Source organism: Malaclemys terrapin, chromosome 6 (assembly GCF_027887155.1).
Source record: "Malaclemys terrapin pileata isolate rMalTer1 chromosome 6, rMalTer1.hap1, whole genome shotgun sequence".
In the NCBI taxonomy this organism is placed as follows: domain Eukaryota; kingdom Metazoa; phylum Chordata; order Testudines; family Emydidae; genus Malaclemys; species Malaclemys terrapin.
This window is the reverse complement of record NC_071510.1, coordinates 39,775,985-39,801,273: the sequence shown is the minus strand read 5'-3', so window position 1 is coordinate 39,801,273 and position 25,289 is coordinate 39,775,985. Positions and strand designations below refer to the sequence as shown.

Here is a 25,289-nt window from a genome sequence, read left to right as displayed (position 1 = left end):
CTCTAGACAGCAGACTCCTAGAAATCTAAAGATGCAGTACACAGAAATCAAAATAATAACTTACTGCTGCAACCTCGCAGAATTCAGATTTTAGCTGGGACTGTATTACATTTTAAAATGTCACTCTTTGGAAGAAATGGAAATTACACATTTCTCTGTTTTAACAGGGAAGCTCTTTTTGTAGAGGGGATACTTATTTCCATTACACTTTTCCAACGGAAACCCTCCTCACTGTCCCCAGTGAGCCTAGTCTACTTTATTTATTTAGATTCAAATAATAAAAGATGCCAGAGTCTTCACCAGGAATTGAAATTAGATGGGGTGTTCAAATCGATGGGGGGAGGAGGGAATGTTGGAAAATGACTAAATTGGCAACTATTTGACCACTGGGGGCAATGTGGGAGTTCAGGGGGATGTAGGGAAATCCATTGCCTGTATGAAACTTCAGGCACTGTCACACATCATTAACAACAGAATAAAATCCTAGCACTATTTCAATCATCAACTCAGCAGGAACTCAGCCGGCCACCTACAAAAACTCCTTTATTACTCCCTCATTGTTCTGGGAAGCATAACCTCAGCCCTTTCCAGAAACCCTATCAAACGGATTTCTATTTTAGTAGATGGGACATCTTGTCTTCCCTTTACTGGATCAGTGTAAGGGCTTTTCTATACAGGGAAATTGCCCAGAATAACTCCCTTCATGGATATTATTCCAGAATGAGTCATTTTTTTCCCTGGAATAATTATAGTTAATTAATAATTAATAATTATAATTAGAGCAGTAATTATGCTGGAATAAAGTCACTTTTATTTTGGAATAGTGTCCACACGGGGAGCCTCAGTAGCTATACCAGTTCATTTTCCTGTGAAGATGAACCCTAAGATTTAAATAGTATGTTACGAACTGCACACTTTTCCCCCCTACCTACCCAATTAAAATCCTGTAGCAGGATATGTATTCTAGTATACACACCCTGCCGCGTCCAGTAGGGGGAAGTGCAAGCTCTCCATCTACTGGACCATTAGTGAAAAAGCTGCTCTGGGGATGGTAAAATAGATTTCTGGTGAGCAGCAGTGTTCAATGCTGAAGTCTGATGCAACAGCAATAGATCTTGTTTTTTTGCTCCACAGAGGAACTTCATTTGTTTTAATCTTACTTGCTGTGTTCTGATATTGTGACTGAACTCAGCAGGATCTGGAAAAAATGACATTCAGATTTTTTTTCCTTCAGGGATGTGTATGGTCTTGTTGTTTGATAACATTTGTGAAAGTTCTTCTCATTTACACAGTTGGGTCAACCACAGTTTGTCTTCAACTGGATGGAAGCGTTTGTTCTTAAGAACATTTCACCAGAAATATTTACATAGGGCAACGTTTTTGAAAGTCAATGGGAGTTGTGCTCCTAAGTCACTTTGTACTTTTGAAAATCCCAAACACAATCTACCAGATTCTGGTGTCCTTCAGGGACATGGTATGGTCCAGGTTGGCAGGGCCGGCTTTAGGAAGTGCGGGGCCCAATTCGAACATTTTCGGTGGGTCCCCAGCAGGGATGACTTAAAAAAAAAAAAAAAACGTAAAAAAAAGCTTTTCATTTCTTCCATGTATTATTTACTTTCCATACATATATAAATAATAAAATTATATATTATGTACATTGCGTCATATATGCTGTTGATCGGTTATTAATGAGCTCCGTTTCACATGTGTGGGTCCCTGCCATTCCCTGGGGTGCTGTGCACATGTGTGGGTCCCAGCTTCTCCCTGCCCCCCTCATTGAAGCAGGTGTGCAGGGTTACTGCCCTGGGAACTGCAGGGCACCACTGGACATGGGGCTGGCTGGAGGCAGGGCAGGGGCTGACTGGAGGTAGGGTCTGGCTGCAGGCAGGGCAAGGGGTGTGGGGCTGGCTGGAGACAGGGGGATGTAGGGCGGGCTGGCTGGCTTCAGGCAGGGTCGCAGGGGTGTGTGGCAGGGCTGGCGACAGAGGAGTGCGGGACTGGCTGGCTTCAGGCAGAGGGATGCGGCAGGGGTTGGCTGGAGACTGGGCAGGGGGTGCGGGGCTGGCTGCAGGCAGGGCAGGGGGTGCAGGGCTGGTGTGGGCAGGGGTGTGTGTGGGGCTGGCTGGCTTCGGGCAGGTCCGCAGGGGGGTGCGGCAGGGGTTGGCTGGAGACAGGGCAGAGGGTGCGGCAAGGGTTGGCTGTGGGCAAGGGGTGCAGGGCTGGCTGCAGTCAGAGCAGGGGGGGGGCGGGACTGGTGTGGGCAGGGCAGGGGGGTGCAGCAGAGGCAGCTGGAGCCCTGGCCCTTTAAATAGCCCCCAGAGCCCCGCAGCCCTACCCCAGGGCTCCAGCAGTGGGGCTCTGGTGGCAATTTAAAGGGCCTGTGGCTCCAGCCCCTTCTGGGAGTCCCAGGCCCTTTAAATTGCCCCCTGGGGAAGCTGGGCCACGCCGGTACGCCGTACCAGGGCTTGGGCGTGGGGCCCTCTTAGGCGCGGGGCCCGATTCAGGGAAATTGGTTGAATTGGCCTAAAGCCGGCCCTGCAGGTTGGGGTGCTCCCTTTGCCATGTCCATGAAAGCTGGAAGTGTGGTTGAGTGTGGTTATGGCTGTTGGAAGGGGACAGAAGTGATGGAAACCTTTGGAGACTTTTGGTCCTCATAATGTGAGGTACCCAGTAGTTTGATGAGCGCTGGAAGCAGGGCAAGGGAAAAAACAGGAGCTGCAGGATCAGCCCTGAGAATACAGACAGGTGGTCCAACAGCTGCTAATTCTTCTGTTTTAAGTTCTACTTATCGTAATCAGACATATTTTCTGTAGCGTTAAAGCTTTTCTGGACTGTCTCTCTCATTATTTCATACTTCTAAAATATGTATATACTTTATTTCAGAAAGGAATGACATTGAGTATATTCAATTCAAGCTGCACTCTGCTGGGTTTAGATGGAAATTTAGCATGTCTAAGCAGTTAGCCCAGGTTTTGCTCTCTTGTAGTGAGTGTGCACTGGGCGGTACAACCAGCCTTGAGTCACATGCTGCCCTCTGTCCCCATAAACAGACTTTTCTAAGCCGGGGAGACCTACCTGCCTCCAGAGCTGGCGGAGGGGAGGCTGCCGCTAGCACTGACCAGTCAGAGCCAGACCTAGTAAAGGCAGGGCCTTGGACCGGCAACGTCCTGAGCGCTGAGCTCCGCCGGCCCCCAAAGCACTGAGAGGCCGAGAGCTGCCCGGCTGCGGGGGACACAAGCAGCCCTAGCCGCGGTGCAGCCCCTGCTGGCCCATGACATTGAGTAGGTGGGGCTCTCGGAATAGCCCCCAGTGGCTCTGGCCTGCGGCCCTACAAGGGGGCTCGGGGGTCAGGGCGGCCGGCAGCGGACAGCCCCCCGCGCCGCTGGAGGGCGGTAGCTACGGCGCCGGGCCAGTCCCGGGGAGTTGGGCTGACGCGCGCAGAAGCGGCCGCTGCGGGCGGGCTGGGCCGACTCCTCCTCCGGCGGCGGCATGTGGAGGCCGGGGCCGGCGCGCGCTGCGGTCCGGGGCCTGCGCGAGGCCGCGGGGCTCCGGGGGGCGCTCGGGGGACCCGCCGCCTCCTGCCGCCCGCCCGTGAGTAGCGAGCCGCGCGGCGCCCGCGTGACGCGGCTGGGGCAGGCAGAGCGGTGCGGTGCCCGGCCCGGCCCGCGTGTTGGGGGCAGGGAGCCGCTCCCCCCCGCCCCCGGAGACTCGCCCCTAAGGATTTGCCGGGAGTCTCTATGAGCTGTTTCAAATTCCCTCCTTCCCATTGTTGCCGAGCCCGAGACGGCCAAGCCCCGCTCCTCCTCCCCCCAGCAGGGTTGCGTTCATGCAGCAACGCAGGACGGAGCTGGAGCTGTGGCGCTCCTAGCCCACGTGAATGCAAAGCGCTGCATAGGGGACTGTTGCACTCTTTTAGTAGTTGAGAGGTGGGGAGTGTCAGACTATGTGGCTTTAAATGCTTTGTCATTGTCTTGAAACTGGATCTCTGCCTGCTGCATGAGTGATCGGGAGTCAGGGCCGGAGGTAACAGCATGCAGACACAGCAGCAGAAAAAAGTGTTAGCAGGAGGTCGAGGAGATGCTGTTGAGGTTCCCTTCCCCCCCCTCCCCCGCCCATTGCATCGTTGGGAGGGAGGCTTTTAAACTCTTTATCTGTGTCTTATTCCATGTTCTACTATAGTTGAGGAGTTTTATGAAAAACATTCGTGTTGCCATGTCCTCGTGTTGGTGTGAGACAAGAAACATCAGCAGCACCCAGCAGTCCTCTGAACACAAATTACTCCTTCAGTGACACTCCGAAAACAGAGTCATTATAGTGTTCGATGTGAGATGAATTTAATGTTCAGTCCATTTTCTAGTGGAGTGAAGTCCACAGACATCACCTCCAAAACTGAATACTTTGTCTATAGGGAGGACATTTCCCCAACAATTCAAACCAATTTTCAAACTAATTAACAAGTTTCAGAGCGCTCCAGTTAACAGAACTATTCTAGCCCCTAGAACCTTGTCTGTGCTGTGGGTCCAAAAGGTTTTAACTGGTTTGAATTTTTTGCTAAATTTCCCCAGTGTAGACAAGGCCTGATAAGCCCATCTTCAGTAGAGACAACAGGGAGTGGATGCTCAGTATTCAGCGTGCTTGGTGGTGGTCTCAGCTTGTCTGAAGACAAGCAGCATGGTGACTGTAATCCCCAACATGTGAAATTGTGAAGATTAGTTTGGGGAATTAGAATATTTCTGTTAGTGTGCTGCCACTTTAGGCAAGTTTCTAGCTTTCTTTTACATAGCTTATTTATAGGCTTTCTATTGTATTATCTGGGTACTTTAGAAACAATTAATATATAGCTGCAACACCCCATTTTACAGGTATGGAAACCATGATTAAGACCAACATTTTCAAAAGTGACAGTTAATTCGGGGTACTCACCTTGAGATGTTTAGGACTTAATTTTCAAAAGTGATGAACACCTATGGTTCTCATTGATTTCAGCTAGGGTTGTGGGTGCTCAGCACTGGCCGTAATCTGACTCCAGGTGCATGAACTCAGGCGCACCAAATTAGTGGACACTTTTGAAAGTGTTGGCCTAGGTGACTTGTCCCAGGTTGCTTAGGAAGTCTGTGACAAACAAAGGAATAGAACTCATATCTCCTGTTTTCTAGTCTAGTGCCTTAAACTCAACATCATTTTTCCTCTTACTAAATCATAGTAAAAGGCAAGTGTGTTCTAAACATGCATTTCTGCCTCAAGAATACTGATAGATGTATGGACTGGGATTTCTGTGATAGTTTTTGCTTCTTTGTTGGTCCTGTAAGATAACAAATGAACCTTTAACTAGGGAAAAAAAAGTGGCTTTGGGATTCTGTTTCTTAAATATGACAAAAATTGACATTTTGTACCATTACTTTTGTTAACATTTAATTTAACTTATTTTTAGGATTCTCGTCTGCAACAATTAGATCATGTTCTAAAGGTTAAAAACAGAAGTGTTCAGTTTATTAATTTAAGAAATGCAGGAACTTTGAATGACAAAAGGTAAGTTTTATTCTGAATTATTTATAAGAGAATTCTGACAGTGCATACAGATTCCAGAGAAACCATCTGTAGATGTGGCAGCCATGAAAATTAATATAGTGTGATTGTTGATATGAGCTAAGGGAAAAGGCTAGTCTTGTGGGTAAGGAAAGGACTTGGAATGATCACTTCTGAATTCTATTTCTAGGTTTGCCACAGATTTCCTGTGTGAACTTGGGAAATCACTTAACCTCTCATGCCATAGTTTTCCCATCTGTAAGGTAGAATAAATGATTCCCCACTGTACCTCAGATAAGTGACATGAGGCACTCTTGAATGAAAGATGCTATAGAAATTCAAAGTATTAAGTAACTTTGCAGTATTTTATGGTAACTAGTTACTTTGTGTTGCCACATTTGTTTGATACTGAAAACATTTCACTGAATTGCGTATTGTTATAAATATAAATATACATACACAATACCCAGATGCGCAAACTAGGTTAAAGCGCACCACTGAGATGGATTCAAAATTAATCTTGTTTCTGTGAAGAGACCCAGATTTCCAGGTCTGCAGCTGCCTCCATTTCTTTGTTGGTAAAATGGAGGTGTTGAGAGGTTTACCTAATATTTGTAACATGCTTTGAGATTCTTGGAAGAAAACTACTGTAGAAGTGCACAATTATTATTTTATTGGAATGAATGGGGACTTCCAAAAGAGGAAGTCACTTATGGTATGTAGACAGGATGTGTCTGAATGTTGACATCTTTACAACTTTGTTTATACACACAGTTGCTGTTTCCTGTATAATATGTGTCTATAAACAACATACTGTATGTTTATAAATATAAATTATTTAGATTTACCTTAAAGATTAAGCAGTACTTGCATGAACAGAGTACTTCTGCAACAACGTTGTATTTTAAAATCTAGAGATCTACCTTCAGTAACCTTCTGGGCACAGAAGTAACTGGGGAAAGAAACATACTTAGTCCAATTAGCTATCTATAATCTCAGGTTTTAAAATTCTACCTCAATTTATAAGGTGCTTTGTGGCATACGGCAATTTGTGACAAATCACCTCCTCCAATCGCATGTGATTATCTCATGGTCAGCATGTTCCCAAGATAATACTGTTCTTGTTTTGTATTTAATGTAGGAAAGAGTTTCATGCTAAAGTAATACATATTTTCTCCTAGTAATCTCAGATTTGTTTACGTGTCACTGCAGTTCTTTAGATGAGATTACTTACGAAAAACTTGCTGAAGAAACACTGGACTCATTAGCAGACTTCTTCGAGGATCTAGCAGACAAGCCTTTTACACCTGAAGATTATGATGTCTCCTTTGGGGTATATTTTACAGTTTCTGTTCTTGCTGTAATTATTCTAGGGTTTTTCCTTGGGGGAAATATCTTCATTCAACTAATCTTTAGTGCAAAAGTTTAAGATTTAAGAAACAGTTCACACTGAATAAATAAGTGAAATATATCTGAAAATCAGGTTTTTAAATTTGATTTTACTCATTGAGGGAGTGGCAGCATTTTTGATGAAAAAATATATAGTACACTGTTTTAAGATTTAAAGAATTGTAATATTTAGTATTTAAATGATGAAGTTCTTTTTATGAGGATTAAACCATTATTACATGAGGCTGGAAATTGGTTTCCGGTATCTTTTATACTGGTCTCTGATACTGGTGTTACACATGTCACTTTTGAATTATCTTGGTGAAAGTGACAGCTGTAGCTAAAAATTATTTTCAAATACCTATCAGTTTATTTACAGTTGGTGGAATCAATCAAATTGTATGCTGTTGTGCTCTGCTTGAGTTGAGGAGAGTAAAATCTAACCCAGGCCACTGGCTGCAACATAGCTTCTGCACTATTCCGGTCTTTGGACTGAAATAATAGCTGCTTCCTGTTTATATCCCCATGTGGAGGTTCCCAACTACTGGCTCCACCAGATTAGGATTTAGGTGCATATAAACGGGCAGCTGGAGCTTGTGTTCTGTGTATAGAGGCCTTTAGTCTTCAGATCTGTCCATATGTCAGCTTTTCTGAGCACTACATTCACTCTTTATCTCACAGAAGTACATACACAATGAGAAAATAACACCTTAGCCTCTTTTTGTATTGGCAAAACTGATAAGTAATTGACCTGGTCAAATATTCAGTTAATATTTTACCTGTAACTTATCCAATAAATAATAGCAATGTATTATTCAGCTCCTAGTGTTTTGAATAGATATTGAAAAGCTGTGATTATTAGCCTTTCAATATCTATTCAATATAAAGAATATTTTGAAAACTAAATAGAAAAAATAACACCAAAAAGTTTGGTTTTGTGTTTTTTCTTTAGATTAAATATTTTTGATATGCTTCCTCACTTCAATTGCCTTTCTCTCCAGTAACTTTTCAATGTAGTGTTTTTGGCATGTACTTACTGAAAGGTTTGGAGGATTTTTATTTACATCAATCTTAATATGTACATTCTGACTGTTTGGATTCAAATTATGAAAATACTAATAACATGACAAGCCACAAGGTGGCACACTTGGAAAAGAACTGGCAGAGTTGTAATATCTGTTGACCTTTTAAATTTCTCCATTCAGTTAATATGTGGTGTGCTGAAAAAAGTCTCCCTGAAGAGTAATCCTGTTAGCAGAAATTATTAATGTCCATAACAGCATGCAATAGTTTCATACTAGCTATGCACAAAAATGAAAAATTAGTTTTCAAGTGTTGTTTTATATTAAATTAACGTTTAAAAAAGGTTTTAAAATGTATTTTCCAAAGTTTCATGAATAGTACAGAATGAATGTGTGAATGTTTTGATACCAGGGTTTGAAGATAATCTTTCCATAATTTACAATGTGAAAGCAAAGATCATCTCTCTTATGTCTGACACATCATTAGGGCTTCTGATTTTAGCTTTTAACCTATTAAAGCACCCCGATACCAAAAAAAAAAAAGGTGTTTGTCCATTAAACACTGGAAAAACACCAGAAATGATTACTTGTATCTAAGAGCTTGTCTACAGGAAGCAGTAATGCAGACTGCAGGAGTGTGCTTTCTAAGGTACACTAATCTGTTGTGAATTAATTGGTCCATGTAGGCCCTGCTGGCACGCACTGAAGGCTTCCTACTGCATTATAACATAGTGCTGTTTGCAATAGTACTACGTTAAAGTGCACTAGGGACCATTACATAGAGATTACTGATTACCATATATACTACTGCAATGAGTAACGTCATCATATATGTTATTAATTTACAATATATAGAAAGACAGCCCCCAATTTTTGGACATCTACATAAAATTAAAATAATGCTAAAAAATAAAACCGAAAAAACAGAAGCCCCATAATAATGTAAGTGTTGATGTAGTGTTCTTATTAGATCAGTTGAACCCTATTTGGTACTAGTATATTTAAACATACAGCATGCATTATGGGATAATGCTGAACACTTGTGTTTAGCTCTGAACATTAGCTAATAGAATATACTAACATATTTGTGCAAATGATTTAATTGGAATAATTTGTAGAATCAAAGCTCTCCAAGGTATTCTTGTTTTACTTGTTTCATTTCATTCTGTTCTTAGAACACTGGGAAATAGTAAGGAGTGAGCTCACAATGAGACTGGGAAGAGGTTAGTTTTATCCTCATGACACATTAGGCTAAAGCAGTACCTAGTTAAAATAAAATAACTGGCAGGGAAATCAAATGACTCAGTATTAATTAGCACCATCAGAGGTGTGTTTTATTCATTTGCACTTCTTTTCCCCCTATACCATAGAATAATCGATCAATCTTTGTTTCTTTACTGAACTCGGACAGTAGCAGGGCTGGGCTTTAGATTAACACACCACTTGTGAGATATCAGTACAGTAATCAAAAGGGTTGGCTGATGTTGCAGAGGAAGTGGGCTCTAAACTGCTGCTTTTGCTATGAAATTATGTTGAACTTTCAGTAGCTACTCAGTCAAAAGGTAAAATGCTGCTGAAATTTCAAAACAAATTGTTACCTACAGAAAATTAAAACTGATCTAGCAATTGTCTTCTGGATCAGAAAAAGGTAATGCAGGATTGCGAAAGGTGCTGTGAGACGGTGTGGGCTGCAGTGCATTTGGGGAGGCTGTCGGGAAAAAGAAATGTGCGGCTATCCTAATGCCTGTAGTAGCCCCACAGTACATAATCTACAATACTGCTATTTTTTTTAAGTGTAATTGAGGTCACTCTCAGGTTTACTCAGTCCAAGTGGAATCTGTCTTATGCCCTTAAAGTTAGGACTCTCCAAAAGAGTTATAGTTGCCCTCCAAAATTACCTTCTGAAAATGTCAGGCCAATGTAAATCTGTAATTCAGAGATGGAAGGAAGGAAGTACAAAGGAAAGAAACACTTCCTTGGAAAATGTTCTATAATTGACATAAGTGAATCAAAACAAACCTCAGATAGTTAGAAGTGGAACATTCCTGAGGTATAATCCAGTATCTGGGCACTTCATCACAAGTTATGTGGGAGTGTACTTGTCCCACTCATTTGGAGACCATATACATTACAGAAAAGTACAGCAAACCTGGATAGCTCGGAGATTCAGTAATGGTACATGAAGCCTGTTGCCTCTGGCCACCTGTTTTAATCGGTTTCAGGTTGTTCGTGAACAAAAATAGTTGCTTTCTGCTAGCTGTTGAATATTCTCTGAAATTAATTGATGGTCTCAATCCAGTTTCTAGTGGACTGAATGCCCACTTCACAATTGAGCACTAATTAGTGCACATGCTGGCAGTCTCAGAAGAGAAGTCAAAGCTAACAGGAGTATTATTTATTTGAGTCCTAACAATGTGGATGGTACTGTACCAACACACAAGTCCAGATCAGGAGAGCTTAGAGTCTAGATCAGACACAAGTGATATATGTTTCACCATGGAGACTGACAAGTTTTCATATCTAACGGCGGTCCCACTGGTCATCAGTGAGGCAGAATGGCATAGCAGATGTGGAGGATTTGAATTTCCACTGATGATGCTTAGGCAGATATCTCACAAGTTGCTGTTTTGATCTTTATATCTACAGTGCCTTATAGAAGAAAAATCATAATTCTTATTAAGTAATGGTACATGGATACTCCTCCCTCTTCCCTCCTCCCCCCTTTATGCTTTAGAATGGAGTTTTAACAGCTAAACTAGGTGGAGACATGGGAACCTATGTAATCAACAGGCAGACACCGAACAAGCAGATTTGGCTGTCCTCTCCTACTAGGTAAGTAATTATCTGTATGCTAGGAAATGTCTGAAAATTCAGAGATGAATTAAAAGCCTGCCTGCTAGCCCCGTGGAGACTATTTAATGCCCTGATCACATATTTTATGCATTTTCTCAACACATACACCCAATAGGATTTTCCCTAGAGGTATAACAACTAGTTGCTGTTTATACTTCAGGTGGTGACCGACAGAAATGGACAGGCTGACCCACAAACTAGTGCAGTAAAATGTATAATGTAATAAAATGTGTTCCATTTTTTAAATGTCAAATTTCACAAGCACTATGAACGCGACTGTAGCCTATTCATAGAAGACTGAACAGCTGTGACAAAAGAACTGTCTGGAAGAGAAATGAGATTGTTATGGTCTAACACTGTTCTTTATGGATTGACCCTGTAAGCCTGGGTACGAGTTCCTTGTTTTATTCGTGTGCATGTTTTCTACAATTTAACTGAGAGATGTTTTTATCGATCTTGGGCAGTTCTTAATGTGGAGGTCTTGATTGCTGTGTCCTCTGCCTTGTCTTCTACAGCAGTTTGATCCATTCCAGGTTTTGCAGTTGGTTCTGACTGGGAGTGAGATGTACAGAATGTGTTGAAAGAATGTCATGAGTGGCCTCACCAAAAGTTTACAATGAAATCTGCCACTCTCCCAGCAGCAGACTGAGGGTGTCTTTCATCTCTCTGGCATTGTTGATGAATGGTTTAGCTAAAAAGGAAAGACAAAGCATAAAGATTCACTGTACATATGCAGGTAGATTTCTTAGAGGTCATTCAAATAGAACATACTAACTATAAAATCAGGAATGGATCAAGCTATTGTGCAGTAGGATTAACATTTTTTAACGTGAAATTTTAGAGAATCATCTTATTTTAAATAGTCCACCTAAGTAATTAAAATATTCCTTAGTGATTTGCCTTTCAACCTGCTGTAACTGTTTTTGGTGTACACTTAGTTGGTGTACAGCAGTGACTCTCAACCGTTCCAGACTTATTGTGCCCCTTTGGGGAGTCTGATTTGCCTTGCGTACCCCCCAAGGTTCACGTAAAAACTACTTGCTTACAAAATCAGACATAAATTCAAAGGTGTCACCGCACACTATTACTGAAAAATTGCTCACTTCCTTATTTTTTTCCACATACATTATAAAATACATCAATTGAAACAAATATTATACTTACATTTCAGTGTGTAGTATATAGAGCAGTATAAACAAGTAATTGTCTGTATGAAATTTTAGTTTGTACTGACTTCGCTAGTTATGTTTATGTAGCCTATTATAAAATTAGGCAAATATCTAGATGAGTTGATATACCCCCCTGGAAGACTTCAGAGTACCCCCCAGGGGTACGAGTACCCTTGGTTGAGAACCACTGGTGTACATTATATTAGATAAGCCATTGTAGCCTATTGTTAACTCCTCTCTCCTCCCAGAATCTTGTTTGTTTAAATAAACAAGATATTGCATTTCAAAGGGTTTTTATCTTGGTGAGGCAATATGCAAGAAATCAAACAATCCTTTTTATTTATGTCTAGACACTTGCAGACAGTGCCTCAGAATCCAAGTTATGCATAAGATCTTTTTTTTTAACCTCAAGCATAAAACACAAGTTCAGGTTATATTGCGTCCGTATCTGGAGATTAAGAAGTCAGAGAGTTTATATTGTATTTGGATCTATTTAACTTTTATGAGCCAATGCTAGCTGAATGAAGAAATACATGTTCCTGAATAACAGATTTGTGGAAAATATAAATAGGAGTTTTCATATTCAGTATGTTCAAAGGATAAAGAAAGGAACACCCAAAAAAATAAATAAATAAAAATAGGCTCTGCTAAAAGCTCCTGACCCGGAGAGAATTTTTCATATGTTTATTTGTCTAAGAAATCTTTTTCCCTTGTAAAGATTTGGTTTTATGTTCATCTGTGTATGGCAAACATTTGTGTATTTCCTGCAAGAAAACACTACATGTTTACTTAGTTTTCCAACTCCTGCTAAGAGATCTTGTAACTTTTTTATGCAAACATGTACTGAATGTACTATAACTAACGCTCATAACATCTGTGTCCTGGATGTGATGCGCTATGGAGTGGGAGAAGCAAGCAATGCTGCTAATGATAAACAGTATTTGAATATTGTGGTGTTTGCTACCTCAACACAATAAATGTAAAATTGTTGAGTGTTAATGACCACTTTGGCAACAACACCGAGAGAGAGAGATTTACGAGGCAAGAAAAGGAAACTACTATTGAATTTCTCTAGCTCCAGGCTGCTGAGCTTTGTTACACACATGCAGGTGAACTAAGCCTGCATTTATATGGCAATATACAATTGGCACATTCAAAAGAAGGTGTGCCACCTGCACAAAGTGTCTCTTTTGTGCAGCTCCATTAATTAAAGCTTTTAAACATTGCAAAATGTCTTTAACAAACAAGGCCTAATTATTTTGGTTGTCGTGATCTTTTAATGCTTTATAAAATGTATTCATATTCTCGTGTGAGAAATACACTTACTGTATAGACATTTGGCATTTTGTTAGAATTCAAAAGATCCTTATTAAAAGGTAGTAAATGTACAGCATTTTGAAGGTGTAAAGCACTATACATGTTTATTATTTTATATTTGTTAAATAATAGCACAGTGATTTGATATTTACTAGGTAACATTTCAAAACAGTTCCCATCATTCATCAAAATATTTTGTTTTAGTCCAGTTGCTCTAAACCATATCCCATTCTAACTTTTTATAGGCTGTCTCCACTTCCAGAATTGCACGTTACAGTGTAACAGAAAAAGTTACTTCTTTTTGCAAAGGCCACAGCAGTGAGAAACACAAAATAAAATAATTGGAGCACATAATCCTGACTCAAAACAGCCATCAGCTCGAATGCAGCAGAAGAGATGTCCCTATAAGATCCCAGTCATTTTGACTTACCTTTGTGTGTTCTTAATATCTTTAGTTCATGTCCTGAAGGTTATTCATTGCGATACTGTGAATAATTTAAATATTGAGGTGTCAAATTTTTTCTGTTAGTTTTTAGACACTGCAGCCTGGCATGCGTGTACAGGACAGCCTGTCTTCTAGCAGAGTTTGTACTGGAATCACCTCTAATCCCAAGGCAATTTGACCTAGAAATATGATTTCAGAGCTAAGAGTTTCAAGACATCCTTGTATTTCATTTTCTGCAGACACTTTTATTCTTTTGTCTCCTTCCCTTCTTACTACTTCACCAAATGCCCTCCATGGCAGACATAGACTTCTGTGTTGACAAGTCAAAACTGCCTTCATTAATAATTAATACTTATTAAAGATCCTTGCAATTATTCTTCCCATTTTCCAGGTGCATAACTGAGGCAAAGGCAGATGAGCCTGCCTAAGCTTGGTGGCTGAGTCTGGAAGATAGAATCCAGGTCTCCTTACTGTGTTTGTTGTGGGAGTGAAGCATCTCATGACACCAGGAGCTCCAAATTGCGCTCAGATATAGATCTCCCACATGTCAGATTATTTTTTATTTAGTAATTTAATCCTATTGTGTTTAACTTGAGAGAGAAAATATTCTTTGCTCTGTGCAGTGAAGCATTTTGGACATTTGCACATTATAGCATTGTGTTAGAATGAATACTTTATATTAATACAGCACTTTACAAACAACTCTTATAACACTCTTAGGAGCTAGGTATTATTACCACAGTTACAGATTGTGGAGAAGGTAAATCAAGAGAAGGACCTTAATGGCCTTGATCCAGTGAAGTGTATAAGCAAAAGTACTCCCATTGAAGTCCATAGGACTACTCACATGTTTTAATTTACATGCATGCTTAAGTGCTTTGCTGGATTTAGGCCTTAATGATTTCTTCAAGGCCACGTGTTGGAACCAGTGTGAGAGCTGGAATTAGAATTTGGTGATGATTGGCTTCTAGTCCATGCTGAGACCATGAGCCACACACCTCTTTCTTGCTGAATATTGTTTTACTTCTGGCTGCTTTCTTTAACTTAGTAATTCAAATCCTCCTGGTGTTTGTTTGGAGATGGCTGAAATTTCAGAAATGTTTGACCTATGCTCACACAGTACACATGTTCTGTTTTCTAGTGGGCCCAAACGTTACGACTGGACTGGAAGAAAGTGGGTGTATTCTCATGATGGAGTATCCCTTCATGAACTACTAGCAGTGGAACTCTCAGCGGCACTGAAAACTAAAATAGACTTATCTCCCTTAGTATACTCTGGAAAAGGTGATACTTGATCATTGTCTACCTCAAAGAAATCAAAAGACTTTGTCCTGTTGCCCCTCTTTGGTATATAGTTCCTAAGGTTCACACCTTGTTCTACGTTTGTCTTCATATTTTTTGTTTCAACTTTACTATGTTGTGTAACAATAATGTGAACATAATGTATTTTTCTTAGCTCTGCATGTTTGGGTTTATGTGTTAGTGTGTAGATTTGTGTTTGTTATATGGATTTTTTTTTGTGTCACTGCCTCCAAAATTCATAGCTAGGAGTATGGTATTGGACACTGGTTGCCCCAACTACATTCTGACTGGTTGGTTGGTGATTCATCAGTAGTGCACACATTGGATCTCATGACCAAAGAAAACTCTGCTACTTACCTTAGGCCATATTGTGGAACCCTTACTCAAGTTCCATTGAAATCAATTAGATGAACTGGGGGGAGTAAGGTAATATTCTATGTAAGAGCCTATTGTGCTTAAAAGAAAATAAGGAAAGGGAAAATTGTTTTTTTCTTTTCTATAACAGGTGTAATAGGGATTTTCTTCTTAAAATATCACAGGATTTAATCTGAAATTCACATTTCTGCCTTTGCCCCTTCAGACTTATCCTTTTAAGCTAAGCTTCCAGCTACCAGTTCTGCTATCAGCAGGGGTCCAAATGGTACATGGAGCTGAAAAAAGTGTTTGATTTAGTTTAAATGTCTAATGATACATTCATAGTTGTAGAGAAAGGGATTTATAACCTTTTCTCTATTCCTTTTGCTATGAGTGTCTTCATAGCATAAGCATACATTGCATAAATATATAACTCTTTATTATTATTTATTATTAAGCAAAGCAAGGATGTTCTGTTCCAACAGCAATAAGCCATGCCAATTTTTGCATTGGCATAGCTCATGCTGCACTTCTCATGTAGTTGAAATGAGGCCAAAGGCAAAGTGACAATGCAAGGCTCACACTGATGCAAACCTTGTTGAGTTATTGCTACATTCTTAGGACTGAGAAACTGGAGTCTTCGGACTAGCTGAGAAATAAAAAGAAATGAGGACAAAAATAGGTGATTCACTCTACGTATTACACCAAATAACTTGTAAAAAATAATTTAATAAGTGACATGCAAATGTGTGACGCTATAAAATTTGCCTTACTGTAACATTACCATTATTTCTTTTCAAAAATTGTATATAAAAAGGGAGCCCAAATTTGCTGTCACATTTGAAAGACTGAGCCACATTTATGTAAGCTTTTAGCATTACATTAAAAGAGGCCTGGTACCGATTTTGAAATGCAACATTTTCTTGGGTTCTGAGTTCCCCAGACAACTTCCTTGTGTTTAGAATGACCTGGCTGCCTCGTTGACTAATACTGTTACTGATGTGTCATTGAAAGATATCTAATAAATATACAGTATTCTTAGATGGTATTGTCCATTATTTAGGATTAAAATGGAATTCTTGATACCAACTCTTGGCCGCTATTAATTAAAATATGAAATATCTCATTGGAGCCAATTCTGGATTAGATTCTGTGCTGTGTATGTGTATGTTTCAGCCAAAGGAAAAAGGGAGTCAGTCACCTGAAACCTTCTCTGCTAAATTACTTCTGAAATCAAGGAAATACAGTGAGGGCTACCAGTATGAGTTGGTGAGACCAAAACACACCACTGCGCAAAGCAGAGATAAAACTAGAACAGTTGAAATGGATGGGGGTGAGGAGAGAAATACCTCATTTACAGCAAATGGAAATTTAAGATGTAGCTGTTTAAATTTCACCCCTCGACAACTCACAAAGCTACATTTAGTCAGACATGTATAGACATTAGTGGTATATTCACACAGCATTTTGGCAGCCACAGGAGCAAGTCTTCCAAGCTGGGTGACAGACTTGAGCTAGCTGGATCCATGCTAGTACTGTAACAATAACTGTATAGACAGCTGAGTGGAGCGCAGGAGCTGGTCCAATAGGTAACTATAGCAGGACCGCTTGGAAATAGTGACCATAATACAATAGCGTTCAACATCCCTGTGGTGGGAAGAACATCTCAACAGCCCAACACTGTGGCATTTAATTTCAAAAGGGGGAACTATGCAAAAATGAGGGGGTTAGTTAAACAGAAGTTAAAAGGTACAGTGACTAAAGTGAAATCCCTGCAAGCTGCATGGGCGCTTTTTAAAGACACCATAATAGAGGCCCAACTTCAATGTATACCCCAAATTAAGAAACACAGTAAAAGAACTAAAGAAGAGCCACCGTGGCTTAACAACCATGTAAAAAAAGCAGTGAGAGATAAAGACTTCCTTTAAAAAGTGGAAGTCAAATCCTAGTGAGGCAAATAGAAAGGAGCATAAACGCTGCCAAATTAAGTGCAAGAATGTAAAGCCAAAGAGGAGTTTGAAGAACGGCTAGCCAAAAACTCCAAAGGTAATAAAATGTTTTTTAAGTACATCAGAAGCAGGAAGCCTGCTAAACAACCAGTGGGGCCCCTTGATGATCAAGATACAAAAAGGAGCGCTTAAAGACGATAAAGTCATTGCGGAGAAATTAAATGGATTCTTTGCTTCAGTCTTCACGGCTGAGGATGTTAGGGAGATTCCCAAACCTGAGCTGGCTTTTGTAGGTGACAAATCTGAGGAACTGTCACGGATTGAAGTGTCACGAGAGGTGGTTTTGGAATTAATTGATAAACTTAACATTAACAAGTCACCGGGACCAGATAGCATTCACCCAAGAGTTCTGAAAGAACTCAAATGTGAAGTTGCGGAACTGTTAACTAAGGTTTGTAACCTGTCCTTTAAATCGGCTTCTGTACCCAATGACTGGAAGTTTGCTAATGTAACGCCATATTTAAAAAGGGCTCTAGAGGTGATCCCGGCAATTACAGACCGGTAAGTCTAACGTCTGTACCGGGCAAATTAGTCGAAACAATAGTTAAGAATAAAATTGTCCGACACATGGAGAAACATAAACTGTTAAGCAATAGTCAACATGGTTTCTGTAAAGGGAAATCGTGTCTTACTAATCTATTAGAATTCTTTGCAGGGGTCAACAAACATGTGGACAAGGGGGATCCCAGTGGACATAGTGTACTTAGATTTCCAGAAATCCTTTGACAAGGTCCCTCACCAAAGGCTCTTATGTAAATTAAGCTGCCATGGGATAAAAGGGAAGGTCCTTTCATTGATTGAGAACTGGTTAAAAGACAGGGAACAAAGGGTAGAAATAAATGGTAAATTCTCAGAATGGAGAGGGGTAACTAGTGGTGTTCCCCAAGGGTCAGTCCTCGGACCGATCCTATTCAACTTATTCATAAATGATCTGGAGAAAGGGGTAAACAGTGAGATGGCAAAGTTTGCAGATGATACTAAACTGCTAAAGATAGTTAAATCCAAAGCAGACTGTGAAGAACTTCAAAAAGATCTCACAAAACTAAGTGATTGGGCAACAAAATGGCAAATGAAATTTAATGTGGATAAATGTAAAGTAATGCACATTGGAAAAAATAACCCCAACTATACATACAATATGATGGGAGCTAATTTAGCTACAACAAGTCAGGAAAAAGATCTGGGAGTCATCGTGGATAGTTCTCTGAAAATTTCCACGCAGTGTGCAGAGGCGGTCAAAAAAGCAAACAGGATGTTAGGAATCATTAAAAAGGGGATAGAGAATAAGACTGAGAATATATTATTGCCCTTATATAAATCGATGGTACGCCCTCATCTCGAATACTGCATACAGATGTGGTCTCCTCATCTCAAAAAAGAGATACTGGCACTAGAAAAGGTTAAGAAAAGGGCAACTAAAATGATTAGGGGTTTGGAACGGGTCCCATATGAGGAGAGATTAAAGAGGCTAGGACTCTTCAGCTTGGAAAAGAGGAGACTAAGGGGGGATATGATAGAGGTATATAAAATCATGAGTGATGTGGAGAAAGTGGATAAGGAAAAGTTATTTACTTATTCCCATAATACAAGAACTAGGGGTCATCAAATGAAATTAATAGGCAGCAGGTTTGAAACAAATAAAAGGAAGTTCTTCTTCACAGTCAACTTGTGGAACTCCTTACCTGAGAAGGTTGTGAAGGCTAGGACTATAACAGCGTTTAAAAGAGAACTGGATAAATTCATGGTGGTTAAGTCCATTAATGGCTATTAGCCAGGACGGGTAAGGAATGGTGTCCCTAGCCTCTGTTTGTCAGAGGATGGAAATGGATGGCAGGAGAGAGATCACTTGATCATTGCCTGTTGGTTCACTCCCTCTGGGGCACCTGGCATTGGCCACTGTCGGTAGACAGGATACTGGGCTAGATGGACCTTTGGTCTGACCTGGTACGGCCTTTCTTATGTTCTTATGACAGTGTTTTGAAGTTGCAGCTCAGGCTCTGAAGCTTAGGGAGGGGCAGGTTGGGAATACAGTTACACTTTACGTGGTCCAGCATAAGACTCTTGGGTGAACAGCATTACCAGTGCAGAACTACAGTTGTAGAAAATCTTACTAATGGATGTTAGAGTATGACCAACTGTGCAAGTGCTAATCTAAGAGCTGGCTCCACTAATGGCCACTTCCCAGGCCCAACTAATAATTGGGAAAGACCGGAGAAGAAGTAGAAGATTGCTGCACCCTCTGATCTGTCCCTCTGCACTAAGGCCGCAATATGTTTACACAGTTGATGGGTACCATTACCATGAGGATAGGTGCTAAAGCTCCTCTTGTCTCTTGCTCACTTTGCTTCAGTTGTGGCATCATGCTCTCAGACAGATGTGCTGAATTCAAAAAGGTTGAAAATAAAAGGTTAAGAAAAGCCCCAATTTATTAGTTCATCATTTCTTTAGGTCCACTAGTTTCACAGAATGAAAAATCCCACCCCGGAGGGGTTTATAATCTAAATAATGGATAAGACTGACAAGTGAGGATATACACAGTAAAGCTGTGTGAATAACAGATTTTTTTTTTCATTTTCTGACTGAACCAAAAAAATTTTAAAGACCAGTTTAGGTTGACCCACAACAAAAATTTCAAGGTTTTGGTTAAACAAAAAAGTTGGGAGGGGGGATTATGGAAGTGTTTTGGGTTTTTTGGTTGAACAAAACATTTCGTTTCAAAGATTTTTTTTAACCTTTTAAAAAATATTGAAGTAAAAATCAAAATGAAAAGTTTTAAATCTGAACATTTCATTCAGAAAGTGGTGAAATTAAACAGCTTTACTTCAGATTTTTTTTCCTATGTGTGTGTTTGTGGGTTTTTTTTTTTTTTTTTTTTTTTCCAAAACCATACAGCACATTTGACATGAATTCACAAATTGTTTTGGTCAACCTGCATATGTTTAAAAAAAATGTCAGTTGAAAAATTTGGCCTCACTCTTATAAGCAGAAATAGGGCAGGGAGAGTAATGAAATGGGATAGAGAGATAAAATTGGATTGTTAGTTCAGTTTAGGCATCTGTTTGGGTTAATGGCTCAGTTTTGAGTGTTTGAGCATAAACCACTCAAGTTTGTAGGGTGTTGCAGAAGTGAGTTCTTGGGAATGATGTAGATGTTTAACTATTCAAAGTATAAGGGTCAGCATAGGAAGAGCAGAGAAGTTAAAGGCAGTTGGAGGTGGGCAAGGCAAAAGGGGACATGAAAGAATAGGTCAGTGACATAGGTGCGAGTTGCATGATGTGAGCTTTGCAAGTGAGGACAAGAAGTTTTAAATTTGCTGCACACAAATGGAGCTATTGTGATCTATCATGTGGATGTTCCATAAAGAACAGAAATGATTTGCACACTGCTATTGAGATTTTTTTTAAAACTAGTAAGACAAGGAAAAATTGTTCATATCTATGTTCTTATGTCCCAGACTATGCATATGTTACATAATGTTGAATTCCTGGCAGTTACAAAATAAAGTCCTCACGAGCAGAAATTGGAAGGTTCCCCATCCCCTGCAGAGGATGACAGCAGATACCAGAGATGATGGAAAAATAATATACATTGAGCTGGGCACAAAAAAGAAAGATGTTATTTGCACCCCTTTCCTGGGCTTTTTCTGGAAGATTGACAGGCATAATATCTAGAGAAAGAAAATGTTTAAAACAAGCTCCTCAGCAAGGTAGTTAACCTCTCCAAGTTGCTGAATTATTTTATCAGTTTGTGTTTGGGTAATTGTGTAACACTAAGAAATCAAAATGGTACAATTAATGATTTTGTAGATGTTAATTCACTGATCTTGACTCTGCTCCCGTTACTAATTAATATTTTCTGTTCCGTTTGCCTTATTCTATATAAAACACTTTGTAGCATTCTTCATCTTCAAAGCACTTAAAAACCATTAACTAATCCTAATGACATTCCCATGAGAGAGAAATATTGTCCCCATTTTGCAGATAGAAAATTATATATGGAGATAACTTTTATTAAGGAAAAAAGAATCAGATACCAAAAACCATGTGAAGCAAGTAATGCGAAGGGTCAGACAAACTCAGGAAAGCAAGGACAGTCAGAGATTCCACTCCCCCTATCTGGTCCCATTTTGCTTGAGCATTGCAGTCGGTTATCCAACCTTATCTTAGAGCCCTAAAGTAGCTGAAGGAAAACAATGAGTTAATTAACCCTGAGGCTATGTCTACACTACCGCGGTAAATCAACCTACGCTATGCAACTCCAGCTACATGAATAACGTAGCTGGAATCGATGTACCTGAGGTGGAGTTACCGCGGGGTCTACACCGCGGGGGGTTAATGGGAGAAACTCTCCCATCGACTTACATTATTCTTCTTGTCAGGGGTAGAGTACAGGGGTCAACTGAAGAGTGAGCTGCTGTCAATTTGGCAGGTCTTCACTAGACCCACTAAATCAACCGCTGGTGGATCGATCTCAGAGCATTGAAGCCTGAGTGTCAACACCTATATTAACTCTTGTTTGTTTGGAGGGGGGATGTTAGTCCATTAATGTCACTTAAATTTGGGTTAATGATTGATTATACTTAGAAGCAAGACCTTTACAAAATTTTTAATGCAGTGATATGTTGTCTTAATAGAAGCAGGATCCTTCTGTCTGCTGTGCTTAGTTTCCAAGTCAAGTGGTTTCATTAAAAACATTGTTTCTTATTCTTTCTGTTCACTGCATGGCATATTACACCACATTTAATCAAAAAGCAGTTCTGTGAACCCATGCTCTTGGGAATTCTGAGAATTTCTAACCTTTGGCAATTGCTGCAAAGTGACCTGACTAGCAACTGCACTGCAAATTATTAAAAGTGTTCATTAAGCCCTGTACAGGGTAAAGTCCAACGGCTACAATACATTGTCTTATAAAACTGTTGTTGGGGATTAAACTGTTTGATTTGGGAGAAGTTTGCTTAGATGGGAACGGTGAAGCAAACTAGCCAACAATTGGTGATTTTATTGGTCCTTTATGATGTGTAAATATTACTTCTTTTTTTTTTAAACTCATTTTTCACATTAGTACTACCAGGTCTTGACTCTCCCTTTTCAGCTGGAGAACTTTAGAAAAGACCTGGAAAGCTGAAATATCTGGAATTACAGCTTGAAGCACAGGCTTATTTGGGAAGTTTAGGTTTCAGGATCATGTCTGGAAGAGCTGGAGGGTTCAATTACACTTTTTAGCTTGCAACTTGAGCTGCTTTGCCTAAGACTGATATCAGAAATTTCAGCCTAGAGCTATGATGTCAACACCCAAAGATTGCTCATGTCCCCCAGCAAAACAGAGTAGTCATTCATAATTCTTCTGTAATAAAGGCAGGGATTAAAATACAAACATCTGAGGCCAATATTATATATCCTGAAAGAAGAGCAAAGGAACCAAGCCCTTTTTAAAAACACAACAGTAAAACTGTCCTAAATTAAGAGGTTTTTAATAATTTGTGATCCCAAATTCATAACAGCACATAGCTAGAGCTTTAAAAATATGCAAATACAAGGGATAGAATGGCATCAGGTATTGGTACTAGGATGTGGGCTAGAGACACTCCATCAGTTTTAATCTGTCCTAGACCTGAAATAAATTAAAATTTAATGCCATTTAATGGCTGCTGAATGACATGCTATGAGCTGATGCTCTCAGTCCAATTCCTAGAGATCATTTGCTCACAGAGTGGTCTTAACTGGTACCATTAGCAGATTAAACAGAGATCAGTGTGCGACATTCACTGAGCATGAACTACCTTCAAAGGGGTGAGGAAAGACAATTGCAGGGCAGAACAGGTAAAATTAGCCCACATTCTGCTCTGCAAAGAGTTTCAAGGTGATTTCACAAAACTGGGTGACTGGGCAATAAAATGGCAGATGAAATTCAATGTTGATAAATGCAAAGTAGTGCACTGGAAAACACAATCCCAACTATAAATACAAAATGATGGGGTCTAAATTAGCTGTTACCACTCAAGAAAGAGATCTTGGAGTCATTGCGGATTGTTCTCTGAAAACATCTGCTCAATGTGCAGCAACAGCCAAAAAAGCTAACAAAATGTTAGGAACCATTAGGAAAAAGATATAAATCCATATATAATCCATGGTATGCCCACACCTTGAATATTGTGTGCAGTTCTGGTCACCCCATCTCAAAAAGATACAATAGAATTGGAAAAGGTACAGAGAAGGGCAACAAAAACGATTAGGGGTATGGTACGGCTTCCATATGAGAAGAGATTAAAAAGACGGGGACTTTTCAGCATGGAAAAGAGTTGACTAAGAGGAGATATGATAGATATCTATGAAATCATGAATGGCATGGAGAAGGTGAATAAGGAAGTGCTATTTACTCCTTCACATAACAAGGACCAAGGTCACCCAATGAAATTAATAGACAACAGGTTTAAGACAAAAGAAAGTACTTATTTGCACAACACGCAGTCAATCTGTGAAACTCTTTGCCAGAGGATGTTGTGAAGGCCAAAACTATAATAGGGATCAAAAAAGAACTAGCTAAATTCCTGGAGGATAGGTCCATCAATGGTGACCCTGTACGCTGAGTGTCCCTAGCCTCTGTTTGCCAGAAGCTAGGAGTGGATGACAGGATGGATCACTCCATGAGTGCGTGATCTGTTAATTCCTTCTGAAGCACCTGGCATTGGCCACTGTCGGAAGAAAGGATACTGGGCTAGATGGACAATTGGTCTGACCCAGTATGGCCGTTCTTATGTTCTTGGACTTTTTCTGTGACTAAACAGAGCCAACAGCTGTCAAATCAGCAGTGCTTTTTAAGAGTAGTATGATTTGTAGAGGCTGCAATTGAGATCCCAAGGAGATTGCAATCTACATAGACAAAGGGTGGGAGGGGAAACAGGCACATAGAGGTGATGTGACTTGCCAAAGGTCACACAGTAGACAGTAGCAGAGACTGGATTAGCATTCATCTCTCCTGAATCCCAGGTTCTCCTCCCCATCCTATGGATCACACTGCATCTCAAACATTTCCTAAGGAAAAAGTTATCAAACTTTTACCCTGTAAAGCCAAGTAGTCAAAGATCAGGGAAGACAGGGCAGTTTTTCTGATATTTTGTTTTGAAATTAATATATTTGTGATTTGTAATTTAACGTAGATTTTAGGGGAGGGAGGGACGCCTCACAAACTTTTCCGCTCACTAATGAGGCAAAACTGTCAACAAGAGGGTGAGTTTCAGGTCAAAACAATGACTGGGTTAGTGGCTCATTAGATATCATACAGTGACTAAGCTCCGAGTGGAGTTGCTTTCCTCATCGCACCTATTGTACCAGGGCTTTGAACCGGTATTTCCTGTTCCACTCTCTCCAGCCAGAGCCAGTCGCGGGGGTGGCCGGAGGGCGAAGCTGCCAGTAAATGTCTGGAAGAGAAGGCACCGAGTCTGGGGTAAGTTAGCAGATCAGCTCCGGCTGCGGCTCTGTGTTTTGGTGTAAGATCAGCTGGAAGCCGAGCTCGTGCTGGAAAGTTCGTGAGAGTTTTCAGGCAGGATCCCTGCACTTCGGGGGCGAGTTGCCCCGCTAGGGGAAGGCCAGGAGCTGGGCTAATCAAACGCAGGCGGAGCGTTAACGCCCAGTGCGCAGGACTCGGGCACAAACCTCGGGGAGGCAGCGCTTCCGTGCACTGGAGCTCCCGGCTCCACCTTCCTTCCCGTTTGCTGGGCAACCAGCGAGGGCAGGGCCGGGCGCGCGTGTCGCCGCCTGGGCATGGGGCGGGGGAGGTGAGACTCGAGCCGCAGGTGCCTGCTGGGCTTTCCGGGAATCGCTCTAAGGGGCTGGGCCCGTTCCCATCCCGGGCCCCCGAGCGGCGCGCTCACCTGCCCTGCGGGAGCCTGCTAGCGCCGCGGCCC

General features: G+C 40.8%; 2 protein-coding genes and 1 long non-coding RNA gene across 3 annotated transcripts in view; 2 read left to right on the top strand and 1 right to left on the bottom strand.

Annotated features, from left to right (window-relative positions):
* Window positions 1-3,474: 3,474 nt before the first annotated feature.
* On the top strand, window positions 3,475-16,418 carry FXN (frataxin). Its single transcript, XM_054032630.1, has 5 exons — window positions 3,475-3,591; window positions 5,432-5,529; window positions 6,739-6,859; window positions 10,672-10,769; window positions 14,863-16,418. The coding sequence occupies exons 1-5, from the start codon at window positions 3,490-3,492 to the stop codon at window positions 15,014-15,016; spliced, it is 573 nt and encodes a 190-aa protein (XP_053888605.1). The 5' UTR covers window positions 3,475-3,489; the 3' UTR covers window positions 15,017-16,418.
* LOC128839554 (uncharacterized) lies at window positions 10,776-24,813 on the bottom strand. Its single transcript, XR_008445473.1, has 3 exons — window positions 24,706-24,813; window positions 19,686-19,765; window positions 10,776-13,761 (listed from the first exon to the last, which is right to left on the bottom strand). It is a non-coding gene; the product is annotated as an uncharacterized LOC128839554 (long non-coding RNA).
* Window positions 24,753-25,289, top strand: part of TJP2 (tight junction protein 2) — an 87,946-nt gene continuing 87,409 nt past the window's right edge. Inside the window, exon 1 of the mRNA XM_054032629.1 lies at window positions 24,753-24,829. The gene's annotated coding sequence lies outside the window, so the exon portion shown is untranslated. The remainder of the gene's footprint in view (window positions 24,830-25,289) is intronic.

Excerpts from the sequence above, each read along its gene's own strand:
- FXN (XM_054032630.1), top strand. The coding sequence starts at position 3,490 with ATGTGGAGGCCGGGGCCGGCGCGCGCTGCGGTCCGGGGCCTGCGCGAG. Across the intron at positions 6,860-10,671 it reads ATTATGATGTCTCCTTTGGG|AATGGAGTTTTAACAGCTAA; the intron begins GTATATTTTACA and ends TTTATGCTTTAG. Across the intron at positions 10,770-14,862 it reads TGGCTGTCCTCTCCTACTAG|TGGGCCCAAACGTTACGACT; the intron begins GTAAGTAATTAT and ends TCTGTTTTCTAG.